The sequence below is a fragment of the Triturus cristatus genome, chromosome 2_2 (assembly GCF_964204655.1).
Source record: "Triturus cristatus chromosome 2_2, aTriCri1.1, whole genome shotgun sequence".
Classification (NCBI taxonomy): domain Eukaryota; kingdom Metazoa; phylum Chordata; class Amphibia; order Caudata; family Salamandridae; genus Triturus; species Triturus cristatus.
In genome coordinates this window covers 1,140,980,485-1,140,993,926 of record NC_140582.1, presented here as the reverse complement: position 1 = coordinate 1,140,993,926, position 13,442 = coordinate 1,140,980,485, and the positions used below count along the sequence as shown (strand labels likewise).

The 13,442-nt window shown below is 45.5% G+C and overlaps 1 protein-coding gene across 1 annotated transcript in view; it reads left to right on the top strand.

Moving 5' to 3' along the window:
- Nucleotides 1-12,751, top strand: part of OXT (oxytocin/neurophysin I prepropeptide) — a 52,309-nt gene extending 39,558 nt beyond the window's left edge. Inside the window, exons 2-3 of the mRNA XM_085643351.1 lie at nt 3,739-3,943; nt 12,552-12,751. Of these exons, the coding sequence (XP_085499477.1) occupies nt 3,739-3,943; nt 12,552-12,601 (255 nt within the window). The 3' untranslated portion in view covers nt 12,602-12,751. The remainder of the gene's footprint in view (nt 1-3,738; nt 3,944-12,551) is intronic.
- Nucleotides 12,752-13,442: the final 691 nt, after the last annotated feature.

The window sequence follows — 13,442 nt, the reverse complement described above, 5'->3', positions numbered from 1 at the left end:
TAAACCCAGAGGAGACAATACGATCAGAGGCTGTGAGTCAGTCGATATCTTCAAGTGAGGTCAGGGCATTAAATCGATTATTAAGGGGGACAGGGTGGTTAAGTTAGCCGTATGTTTGAAGAGGCCATCTCCTTCCAGCATAACTAGGTGTGGCCGTAGGGCAATAAAAATACCCCAGAGGAAGGACAGAGATGTTGTCTCTAGCAGCAAGATCCCCCACCCTCTCCAGGATTTGCTGAACCAAACCAGGTGATCCAAAACTTACAACCACACAATCACCCCTAAGAGACTTGTGGGACTTCCCTATCCATGATACTCTACGTACCATTTTGAATTCATTGAACAATTGGTTTTTAATCCCCGTCCTTAGACTCAATAAGTGTAAAGCCTTATTTCTCAGTGTTGGCCAATCCTCATATACCTGCGGAGCTAACCTAGGGACATTGCCTTAGACTATAATGTAGGGGATAGCTTCCGGGGGAAGGTGTAAAAAAGTAGGACCATTCTGGGCACCTGCCGGGCATGGTCTATTGGGAGAACATGTCCGAATTACTCCCAAAGCAGGTTGCAAACCCAATGAGGTAAGGCCCTCCTGTGACGTGAAAGTTGAATGACTAGCATCGGGAGCTGGTTCAGTAGAGTTTGATATGTTGGAAACAACCCCTTTTACTACCTGATCTCCACCACCCCCATGTGAAGCACAGCACCCACCGACCATCTGGGCTGTGGCCGGAGTCGAGGTGGAATGTGTTAGAACCTGTTCTAGTTTGTTTAGTCTGCCCTCTATCAGGCTCAGTTTATGGATCAGGGGGTCAAGGAGGTTAGAGATTCCCTGCATTATCCATGTGTAAAGGGATTCCTCAGTCGATATGGGGGGACTAATAACTGCAGCACTAGCCGAAATAGACTGGCTACAACCTTCGTGCCCCCTATGTGCTGCCTTCCATTTAACCCCAGCTGTAGGTTGGAAAATAGCCTTAGATGGGCCCCGACCTTTCCATTTCTTCAGGGGGGGGCTCTCCTTTACCAGCCTGCGTTGCTTTCTTACCCATGGTTATAACCATTGGTGGACATGGATTGGTATCAGGGGAAGCTATAGAGTTAGATTAAATATTTGAGCCCAAGGTATGCTGGCTTAGGACCGTTAAAGAAGAGGTAGGAGGGGTATCTAGGTGTGTTAGCTCATTGTGTGGAATCGCCCCAACATTTGGGGTGGCAATGAGTGTTCTAAGGATAGCCTACGTTCAGTCAATTGAATCTCGTGGATCAATGCGGATTCCGCCCTAGTCAAGAAAGCATCAAGCGTTCCCCCAACCTTCCCTCCCACCCTTAACTTGCGCTTACAAGAGTGACCTTTCCCCACAGGAGGCATGACCCTGGGTCTAATGAGATTGCAAAGAACCCTTACCAAAACACAAAATGTACAAAAAAAGCAAATGTTCATAGGATGGCCCAGCCCAGCCTCTACCAGTCTCGGATGGGCTCAGACTGGCCCGCCCTTGGCCCGGGCTTTGCGCCGCGGGGGTTGAGGCAGCGCTTTATAGCGCGATGACCACGCCTCCCCCCAGCGGCAGCAGTTGTGGATTAGGGCGCAGTGATGTACCCTGGGACTGCGAGTCCCACTAGGGTATGGCGGCGGCAACCGGGGCTCGGTGATTACCTCCCGGCAGTAGAAACAGCAGGGCGTGCACAAGAGCCCAAAGTCCAGCAACTTAGATAGGAGCTGACAAGGACACAGGGCTCTTTTTTTAAAATGCGATAATCCTCTGGAGCGTCCCCAAGTCATTATTCGGGCCTGCCGGTGCTTGAATGTGGACAGGCTCTCTACGTGTTAAGTACTCATGCCTCTTTAGTCACTAGGGGGCATATGTATCAACATCACCATTTGCGATTCTCAAATAGCGATTTTTAAAGAATCGCTATTTGAGAATTGCAAAACGGGATGTATTTAAAAAATTGCAAACTTTTTGCGATTTCTTAAAATTCCTTAATTGCGATTAGCAAATTGCGAAATCGCAATTAAGGAATACCTGCCCATTCATTTCTATGGGCCAGGAGACCCATAGTAATGAATGGGAAGTAATTTTCAAATAGCGAATCGCAATTTGCTAATCGCTATTTGAGAATAATTTCAAAGGTGCAAGAGTTACGTTGAACTACCTCCAATGCTTTTTATGTTCGCGTGGCTTATCGCAAGTGGCTTTGAAGGGACATGTACTGGTGATAGTGTTTTTATGTATTCTCAAGATTCATCAAAGAGACTTTTGGACATGCATACTGTCAGCATCTTGAATTGGGTTCATTCATTCTCTAATATTTAGTGTAGGGTTTTCAGTGATGGGGTGACGTGTAGTCTATTTGCTAGTTTGAGCCCCATTCTTGGCTGATGCACATTGTAGTGTTGAATAGTGAAATGCAAAAGGCTAATTTGCCTGAGATATGAAGTATTATATTTTATATTATCATTACATCATCACAATTTAGAACAAAAACACATGCATGGACACATCACTCCCACTGTCAGAAACAAACAAGGCCACTATCTGTCTCCTCTCTCAATCCAGCCTTTGCTCCCCTCGAGTTGCCAGTGCACGACTCTCTCACACTTCCACCCTGTATCTGGCACTCCCACACTCTAGCAGCTCCACTCTGGACATTTCTGGCACTTCATCTCTGGCCCATTTATCACACAATAGAAAGGGTTTTCAAAGTGACCGATATCTTCGTGGCATTGATACATTGAGAGTGGATTCAGGTCGTGCGGCTTCAGCTCAAACGAAACTGGTACAAAGAATAATAGGGAAAGAATCCCAAGTGATGTTTTTATTTGTAGTCTACAACTATATGGTGAAACTATTACCAGTAACACTATTGCCCAGATTCTGTAAGGTTTCAGGCAATGAAGCGCAGCACCCAAAGATGCTGCGCTGCGTTGCATGACAGGGAGAGAGCAGGAGAACGCCATATCCACAGAGATGTGGCTCTCTCCTCTCACTAGCGCTGGGGCTGATTTCAGCTGCCATGTGCCACGCACACACATTAGTGCAATACTGCTAGGGTGCCTGCCTGAGTATACCATAGGTTTTGTACAGGAAGGGTGCCCTTTGTGTACAAAATACTATGCCTAGACAAGTTTAAAAGCTGGGCTTGCTTTGTATGTGTGCTGTACAGTGCAGCACGCATGCAAAGTGTGAAAAGCACGGAGAAACGAAAACATTTCTCCGTTTCACACCTGCTTTTCAGTGGTGTTTATTTTTGGCACTATCAATGTTAGTGAATAGGGTTTAGCGTCAAAAAGCATGGCTGGTTGCATGGGAATGCCCGTGTACCACCGCTGTAAAATCCCCTCGACGCAAAGTAATGCACAGCAGTGTTTCGCGCTGCTTTGTTTTACTTTTAAAGACATACCAATGGTAATACCAATTAGCCTTGGTTTTAGCATCGGGTTTGCGTTGAAAAATTAACGCTAACCTGACGCTAAACCTTTGAGAATATGGGCCTATGTCTCAAGGACAGAAGTCTCACTTTTAAAAAGCATCAGAATTTTCACTTTATTTTCCACTGTATCAAAATGTTGAACCTGTGATTATCTTCCACATTAGAAAACTAGGGCAATGCGTGCTTCTTGGGCAATGCCATAAACATTGATACGCATGCTCAAAGTCATGTCAGGGCATGTTCTACCCTGCTTTGCTTTCCATCCCGCTCACATTTCCCCCCAACATTCTGTCTTCCCAGTGCATCCCCTGTGGACCCAGGAACAAAGGCCACTGCTTTGGGCCCAACATTTGTTGCGGTGACGAACTGGGGTGCTACTTTGGAACATCAGAAACAATGAGGTGCCAAGAAGAAAACTACCTGCCCTCGCCTTGTGAGTCTGGAAGAAAATCTTGTGGAAGCAATGGCGGGAGCTGCGCCGCCTCCGGCATCTGCTGCAACAACGGTGAGCGCCAACCCGTTCGATACACTCCGGCATCTATTTAGTAGCCATGTTTCTTATCGCTGAACCTAGCGAAATGTAAAAGCTTTGAGGCAATTCACGTTAAAATTTGGGAGTCTACACCAATTGGTTTACTCATATGTTTAAACTAGAACTACTAAACTTTGGAATGGGAATTCCGTTCCACTATTACTAATAGAAAACTGTGGGGCATATTGTCAAGAAACTGTGTTAAAATGTTCGCCGCTAAAGCGCCGATAATGGGCTTGATAATATGCCCGTGAGAATTCCCATAGAAGCCCATGTTCTGGTGTGAACATGGGCTTCTATTGGAATTCTCTGCGGTATATTATCAAGCCCATTATCGCCGCTTTAGCAGCAGATTTCTGCCGCTAAAGCAGCGTTAATTTTAACGCCGTGCTTGATAATATGCCCCTGTGATAGTTGTAACTTTGCGTAGTGCTCACACAACGCGCAATTCACTGCTCCCCACTGAAACAACTCTCAAGAAGATAGACTACTGTGATTAGTGTGGTATAACCAAGGACGTAGCCTTTCATTCAGAGCTTCACGTGATATCGGTGAAATAATAACCATAGCTAGGCAGACATCATTGGTATGAGAATACAGGACATAAGCAGCGAAAGACGTAATTATTATTGTTTTGAGAAGACAGTACATAAAATCGGCAAACACAGCCCAAAGATTGTGCAAGCAATACATTTGTCTCCACCTCCCATCACAGTGCAACTCTTCAGAATGTGAAAGTACCAGCAGGTCCCGTTCCTTATCCATTGCCCACACCCTCAACCAAGAGCATCCAGGGCATACCTTAGGGGCAACATCCCCTTCATCACTCAGAGGGGTGGGTATACCCGCAATTCCTTAGCAACACCTGCTCCAGGGCACTGCATAGCGCGCTGGCCCTCCCAGGGTACCTGTCACCAGGCAAACCCCCCAAAATGTTCAACTCGAGGCATCCCGGGGTAGTGATGCCTTATATGCTGCAGTTCTAGGTGTCACCTGATGATGTCACAGGCGACCCTCCTTTGAGGAGAAATGAACGAGGGACTCCTCTGCCTTGGCTTCAGCACGGGGAGCGACTAATGGCCCCCCACTGAGATTGCAGGGGGCGCCTGGCCAGGAGTACTCACAATCATCAGCAGTTACACATGTAATGGTAGAGGGCAACTTAGCAGTCCCAGTAGGAAAAGCCCTTTCCCTGTGCCCCCGCTAGTTTTGGTGTTGTTCCCAACCCATTCCCACCCTTGAAACGGGTTGGGTCTTCATCCATTTCTAGGGTCATACGGGCCAAGATAAGATCTGGGAATGCTCACAAACGCACACGTTTATTTATTTTAAAAGTTTTATATAGCGCTAGCTTGACCAGTGGGTATCAGAGCGCTTTACATACACACAGGAAAAAAAAAAGAAAAGCATTACATAGCAGGACCTAAGGAAGCAGAGAAGATATAAGTAAAACCTATCCTTAATGGTCAAGTGAGAGGGGAGTCCGCTAGGATATTGAAGTCTAGGTTAGATGACATTGGTCGGTAAAGTATTTGTGGAGGAGATGGAGTTTCATTTCCCTTTTGAAGCAGGAGGAGGGGTTGCATCTCAGGTCTCTAGGGAGTGCGTTCCACATTCTGGGTACGTTACCAGAGAAGGATCGGCACTGAGTGGTTTTTTTTTTCATTTTCGGAGGGATGAGAAGAAGTGAGTTGGAGCTTCTCAGAGTTCTGGATTTTCCTGCTTTAACCAGTTTGCTGTTTAGGTAGTTGGGGGAAGGTGAGTGAAGGGTTTTGTGTGTGATGCAGGCCAGTTTGTAAATACATCTCTCTTCCATGGGAAGCCAGTTTAGGACGTTGAGGGCAGGGCCGGACTGGGAATCAAAACCGGCCCAGGCAAAGTGCTCGGCCGGTCCCCACGGGGCTTGGGGGTGCCGCCGAGCTCTTTGCCAGGGCTGGTTTTCAGCCGATTTTGTTACAGGGTCGATTTTGCAGCTATGCTGCAAAAACGGCCCTGTAACAAAAACGGCCCCCAGGGGCCCAAAACCGGCCCCCACCCGTGCGGCGCACCGGGGGATTGCCCGGTGTCCGCTATGGCCAGTCCGGCCCTGGTTGAGGGTTGGTGTGATGTGTTGGAATTTTTCTACACCAGTTATGAGTCGAGCGGCCATGTTAAGGACTGACCTTAGTGGGGCTAGGTGAGCTTTTGGGGTCCTTGTTAGGATGGCGTTCCCATAGTCCAGTTTGTAATGGAGTAGGGATCGTACTATTGTCTTGAGATCATCCTGGGGAATAAAGGTTTAATTTTCTTGAGGTGTTTTAGTGAGGAAAGCGCACCTTTTGCAGAATTTTTGACGTGGGTCTTCGCTCGGGGTGTGCATAAGCTTTCCCTGCCATCGAAGATCCACTTCCCTCCCATGGGAGCTGATTTACTCCAATTCAGTATTACACCTTCCTGGAATAATAAGTCTGACTAACTTTATTTACAAGTGTAAATTCATAATTTGTGACTACAGAACGTGGGTTTGCATTGGTAAATCTAGCCATTTACATGACTGTCAAACACACAAAGAAACCTTTGTGAACTTTACAAACCGCTTCAGCATAATACCGTTTTTAAAATGGTTCCTTTTTGGTGGAGCGACCCTGGGCGCAATTCACAAAGGCGTTTACGCTCCTTGGTGCATAGACAGACGTAAAACTGCAAGCGCGTGCCAGGCTGGAGGCTATATGCAAATTGTTGATAGATGCCACGCCCACTAGCTCCCATAGACTCGCCCCTGCTACCAGTTTCACAAACAAGTTCATTTCATCGTGCTGACCGAATTCCATGTACACAAATCTTATTTATGGGGATAAAACTGAGCCATTCCTTAATCACAAATCAGAAATGGGGTATACAGTTACACTCACAATGGATGTTTTTTTCCCATCTTTTTTGCCGCCATTTTTCCGTTCATGAACAAACCATGTGAGTCTTGTTTCTACATAGTTTAACGCGATGTCACCTTATCTTGAACCTCATATGATAGTGTAAGACGTGACGTGCAACTAATTAAAGGCCAGGCTGAAAAACTGCTGATTTTAAATAAATAATGTTCCAATGAGACTTAAAGGTGAACGCTCATAAAATGTAAGTCTTAATGGCTAGTATGCCTGCATCATACCTTGCTATGCCTGGTTTGTCAGTTTCTCGATGCACCAATCCACAACAATGGAAACAAAATGATTAAACTTTAATAAACTGGTCAATAATGATGAACAGCTGCCGAGAGGTCAATTCCCTCATAAAAATTGCAAGCTGTAATGTGTATTTGGCAGAGGGTCGTCAACAACTGCAGACACATGAGAGCAGTAAAACACGCATACGTCATCAACCGAATGACAACAAAGCAAGGAAGAGCAGAGGGTAAATGACAGGGCAATTAAAAAAAAAATCTGAGCTGAAGGGTTTACAGTTTTTGTCTTAATTGCAGTTTTTCATCTGGCAATTGTAGAACTCTGCCAGCCAATCAGAGTGCTGAAAGGGAACTTCATCACCTAAGTAATAACCCTGTGTTAAAGGTCAAGTCATCAGCGTCAGTGGGCCGTGCTTTGCGTCTGTGCTTTCTTAGGCTCGGATGTGTGAATGAATGAATGCTGGTACTCGCCTGGAGATATAGGAACAGGGGGTGTAACTCTGACCTGTAGACGTTGTGATTGCGGCAACAACAGTGGCACGCAGGTATATGGCAGGAATGGGCGTTTATCCCTCGCCCTTTTGCTTCTGTGACTTGTTATGGTTTCCTTGGTGCGGCTGATAAAATAAAAGGATCTTTATTTATTTAAACTCGTTTGTAGCCTGGCTTCAGCATCACAACCTGCGGCTTTCACTGTTTGACCTGACAGACATAAATAATCAATCTCATCTTTTTCTCGGGTTCCTTTACAATAAAAGCATTGACAAAGTCAATTGGCTTGGTGTAGGAAGCTGGCTCCCTGTATAGTTTACTAAAACGAACTGCCGAGTCCAGTGGGTCCCCAATTGGTTAACAGATGCTAAAGTAGATATTCAGTAGTGGCTTATCAGAGGGTAGTGCTAAGCATTTGTTGTGCTCACAGAGGCAGGGGCGTTATGGGGAGTGAGAGGTAGTAACCAATAGGCTGCCCTCCTTTAGTGTGTCTAAATCCTCTATATTACCACTTCATGTGGGAAGTGGGCATAACCCTGCCCCTAGAAGGCTAATTCCATCCAAAACAACATGGAGGAATCTGGAAAGTGGGGTCCACATCAGCTAGCCCGCCCTAGGAGGGGGTGCTGGATAAATATGGGCACACCTCCTAATCTTACTGATTTTCCCACTGTTCTTGCCACCAAAGAGTGTGGTCAGGACAGGACGGTGGGCACCTCCACTGTCTGGAGAGGCACAGGATCGCATAACAAGAGTGGCAGGGCAGTTGAAGCCTCCCTCCCTCGAATGTTCATCCTGCTTGAAAGAGGTGGGAACACCTCCACTCAGAGCAGGCGTTGTTCCTGACCTCAGAGAGCGACGGCCCTCATCTCAGGATGCCAGACATCTGTCTCTGGTGGTTGTCAGGTCGAGACCAGTCAGTCAACACACTAGTAGTCGGTAGGTTTTCAGGGGCCACCTCTAAGGTGCCCTCTGCATGTATTTATTAATAAATCCCACACTGGCACCTGTGTGGGTTTATGAAGATGAGGTCTTTAGTATCAAACACCTTGGGGTACAGTAAAGCCATCATGTAGCTGGGGAACTCATCATGACGAGTGGCCAGCCCATGTACCCGTTATGGCTTCCTTGTGCACTGGCAGCATCTAGGGGTGAACTTAGATATCACCGAAACATATCCACTCTCGAAGATATGCCCTTACATGTGTATAGTGCACCCTGCCTTAGGGATGACTTACCTATACACATGTAGTGCTGGCAGGCATTGCACACAGGGATATGTGCCATGTAGACCCTTTGTTTTTCTCTGCACCAAGATATGCAGGCTGCCATGGCAGTTTGCATGAGCTTGGTGTGAGGGGTCCCTTAGGGTGGCACAATTTGTGCTGCAGCCCCTAGGGGCCCTCTTTAGTTCCAAGGCCCTAGATACCAGGGGTACCACTTACTAGGGACTTACAGGGATCCTATAGGGGTGCCAATTGTGGAACAACCATACAGTTTAGGGAAAGAACACTGGTGTTGGAGCCCTGGTTAGTAGGAACCCAGCAGACTTTCAGTCAAAGTTGCACCAGATACCAGGCAAAAAGGGGGGTAACCATGTCAAAAGGGGCACTTTCCTACACTTGGGTTTTGTATAGGTTAAGCGCAAAGAAGAACAGTTTATGTAGACACACAGAGGAAACATAATTACGAACATGCACAGATCAACACCTACAGATACAATGGGGAGCAGCAACAGGGATAGGGCTGGTGGGACGAGGGGAACAGCACTTGAGGGAGAAGCACACAAGCAAGAAAGCAACCTGGTGGGCAAGGGGGGGAGGCACACAAGGGCAAGCTCAAAACAGAGCGGGTCGTGGGAGAGGCACCTGTGTTAGAGAGAGTAACAAGCTGTGCGGCAGAGGGGGGAAGTGAAGTACACGGAGAGAACTGGAAAACAAATGCACTCTCAGAGAGCGCTTAACCAAGAAAAAAATAGTACCTGAAAAGTAAACAGTGGAAGGACACAAATAATGAGGCCATGCTCCACGGGAGGAGGCAAACATAAGAAGAGGAAGGAACGACAACACAAGCTAGTGAATTAAAAAACATGCAAATGAGTGACAATAAGTCAACCAATGGTAAGCAATGGGTGGGCTCAGCCCACTGTAAGCTGATAATAGCTCTTTTCGCTACCAGTCAGCCTGCACTGCCTGGTAGGCGACACCTAAAAATGACACCCAGATGTAAATTACCGCTCTGCCAAGTTAGCGCTCTGCCAGGATTTACGTCTGGCAGTGTGGGAATGTCTTACTACTAAATACAATATGGTTAATTTACATCGGAGGTAAAGATGCAGTCAGAGAATCACATACCTCTTTGTATTTAGCAAATAATCAAATACTTTTGGGAGTTACATTTTGCTACCGCACACAAGACCGCACAGCAAGAACAAATGATTCATCCCAGATATCACCGCCAGGCCGCTGAATGAAGTGCACACACGACCCTCTAGGAGCTTCTGAACTCTGTGCTATGAAGTGGTAAAGGTAACGAATGGGAGACACGCACAGTGATTTATTTATAAAAAAATTAATATAACATAACTGCTGGGAGCCTACCACTGATGTTGATAAATACCAAACTCCCTAATCCTGATTACACCTCATGCCTCCTTCTTCCACCACCCTACACTTGCTGTCTCTTTATCCTATAAGGTCTGCTTCTTTCTCATCCCTGCTTTCTCCATTTGTCAATGTTTTGCTTTTTTACCTGTCTTCCTCTTCCTCTTCCTCATTATTTTGCCCTTTTCTACCTTTATTACTCTTCTTCTGGGTCAAAGTCTGATGAAGAAAAATACATTTCTGTTCTAAACAGTGCTGTGGCCAAACCCATCACAAGCAACTACTGGCACAAATTAAGCACTTGCTATGCAGAATCCATTTGAACCTCAGGTAGACTGATAGATCATTGCAAGACATAAAACCTCAGGGGCACAGGAATGACCTTGTGAGCACTAATACAAGCTAGGAAATTGGGCCCACTTGGTCCTAAAGTTGGGTAGAAAAAGAATGTCTGAGTCTGAATGCAATGGCCCCAACACGGCCTTGGCCCCAGGGCTTTACTGCACCTGCTGCATCACTGATAACATCTGAGATCTCAGCTACTTGATTATTTTCGGCAGTAAATTTCAAAATTTTGGGGCAATATTTTCTGCTGTAATGGAGATTGTGAATGGTAGGTCATTACCACCGATGACAGTGAATAGTGGCATTGATGCCAGTAATGTGCAGGGGTGGGGGTGGGAAGGGCCAACTTTACTCACATTCTGGCTGTCTTTTACTACTCAGTTAGGAGAGTGGGGTCCCTTTTTAGGTCTGGCATAAACACACATTGTCCTGTAGCCGAGCGTCATGTAACCCAACATATGTAACATAAAACATACTCAAATAAAACAGACACAGAGGGTCTTCAGGTCCACTCTCTTCCCGTACAGTCAGTTGCATTTTGCTCCCTCCATCCAAAGTGCACAGCTTTAAGCGATGGGCCAGCCCGCTTCAGCCATTGGCTGTCTCGCACTGCGAGTGACAGCGTGTTTCCTGATCACACGTGCCTGAAAAGAAGTACACTCTTGTGCCAGGGCGGGTGGGCTAATACTTGGCTATGAGAATTCTTTTTCTTTGTATACTTTATTCTTTTTTTATCATCCCTGTAGCTTAAAGTGTATCTTCAGGTTATAATCATTCAAAGCCAATAGTACCATTTCTTTGCACCATTAAGACTCATTTAATGTGCCTGAAACAACAATACCTGTTCTTAGTACACCTGCCTGCTAGGAAGTACCCATACTGATCTATTTAAATTACATGCCATGGTTATTTATTTTCTTAATGTAACATTAAGATTGCAAGCAGAAGACCACCATGTTCATGTGGCAGCCATGGAAATCATTTAGAGGTCACTAGGGGTCGTAATTGCGAACCCTGGCATGCTCCTTGCGACCCCTGGCACTGCCTTTGCGGCAACTGGCTTCAGAGGTGGCAAGATCAGTGCCAAGAACACAGGGGCTGCTTCGCATTCCCTATTTTCAGCACATATTTCTTTATACTAATAGTGAATAATATCAGATTGTTCACTACGAGTGTAATAAAATAATGAAGAACACTCATCTGCAATGGCAGCTGTGGTAAGTAGAAATGTTTCCAAGTCTATGTTGCTTGTGCGCTTGCGGGTGAGAGTGGGTTTATGTGAGATAAGAGAACGTGTAAATGTGAGCATGGGTGTGTGTGAAAGTGAGTGAGAGACATTGACAGGTGAGTGAGGTGTGAGAGATTGAGACCCAAGTTCACTATTGTTTCACGCACGGCGACGCTGCACTGAAGCTCCCGCGCTGTCTTGCATCAAAGGACGACAGAACAAATGCACCCTATCTCTTAAGATAGGGTGCATTGGTTCTCTGCCTGTGCGCTGGTGTTATGTTATGTTATGTTACTGTTTGTTTTGTAGAGCGCTCAGCTGCTCCAAAGAGCGTCCCGGCGCTGGTGCACTTGTGGCAGGCACTTGTGGCAGGCACACGCCAACGCACACACCCTTGCGCCATGGTACAAGCATCTGAAGCATAGGTTTTGTACTGGAAGGGAAGTAAATCTGCCCCTGCGTGTTTACCACTGGCGGTAATTACCAGTTGCTGCCACCTTTAGAGTAGAAATAGTGGCCTTTCGGATTGGGCATAACGCATGGCATACTCCCCTCATCATATACTTTACTAAAGATGAGTACAGACACGTTCTTTTAAAATCAGAACCATTGGCTCGCAGCACAATTTTGGGGACAATTTTAATCATGCCAATGTGCAACTGAAAAGAAATATGTCATGCACTATTGCTTATTAACATGCATTTTTAAGTGCAAACCTATGACATAATATTTTTATTTATGTATGTTTTTGTTTAGAGAGCTGCACGATGGACCAAGCATGCGACCAGGAATCCACGTTTTCCTAGACCGATTGCCACAGTTTCTTTTTTTTTAAAGAAATAAAAAATAAGGGATATTTCACGATGTCGCCGAAGCCAACCCATGTGAAAATCTGGATTGCATTTACATTGATTTGCAGTTGTATACTTTCCAGGCAGTATGCCTAAACATGTAAAACCAATAAAAACATCTTGTAACAAGCTAGGCTCTCTCAGTGAATTTTGTACTTTGACATTTCAATCAAGCAAGATAATGCGAGATTACTTTTTAGAGCCACTGGCGCCCTCTGGTGGGCACCAAAGTAGTAGCACGGAGGTGAGGCTGTCGAGCAAGCGTTGACAAAGGAGGCAAGATACTGAATGCAGCGCTGCGGACAACCCAGCTGTATGTGGTGGTGAAAGGGGAGGAAAGTGCAGCAAAAAATCCTTGTCTCAACTCAGGGTACCAGAAATAAAAACATTTTTCATAGAAATTAGAAAAAGGCAAAAAACATATATTTTTTAAGTTCTCTACATTTCTGACCCTATAACAGCTCTTCCACGTGAATCAGGATTTATGAATTCCATGTGTGGATACCAGTTTCTCATCATTAGGTGACACAGCGCTAAAATATTTTGTACGCCTGACCTGAACAAATTCACAACCAGAAGCATTTTTTGAAACAATATGTCCATTTTTGCATTTTTAAACTATGGTTAATGGGGTTGTAGGAACTCAGTCAAAAGTAATGTCGGAATGCGATGAGAAGTTATTTATTATAAAACCTTTTTATTGGTATTTACTTTCACTATAACAACCAAAATTATATATAATATATATGTATTCTAACAGACTTCGTCTGTATTATTAACTTTTCATAGTATTTCC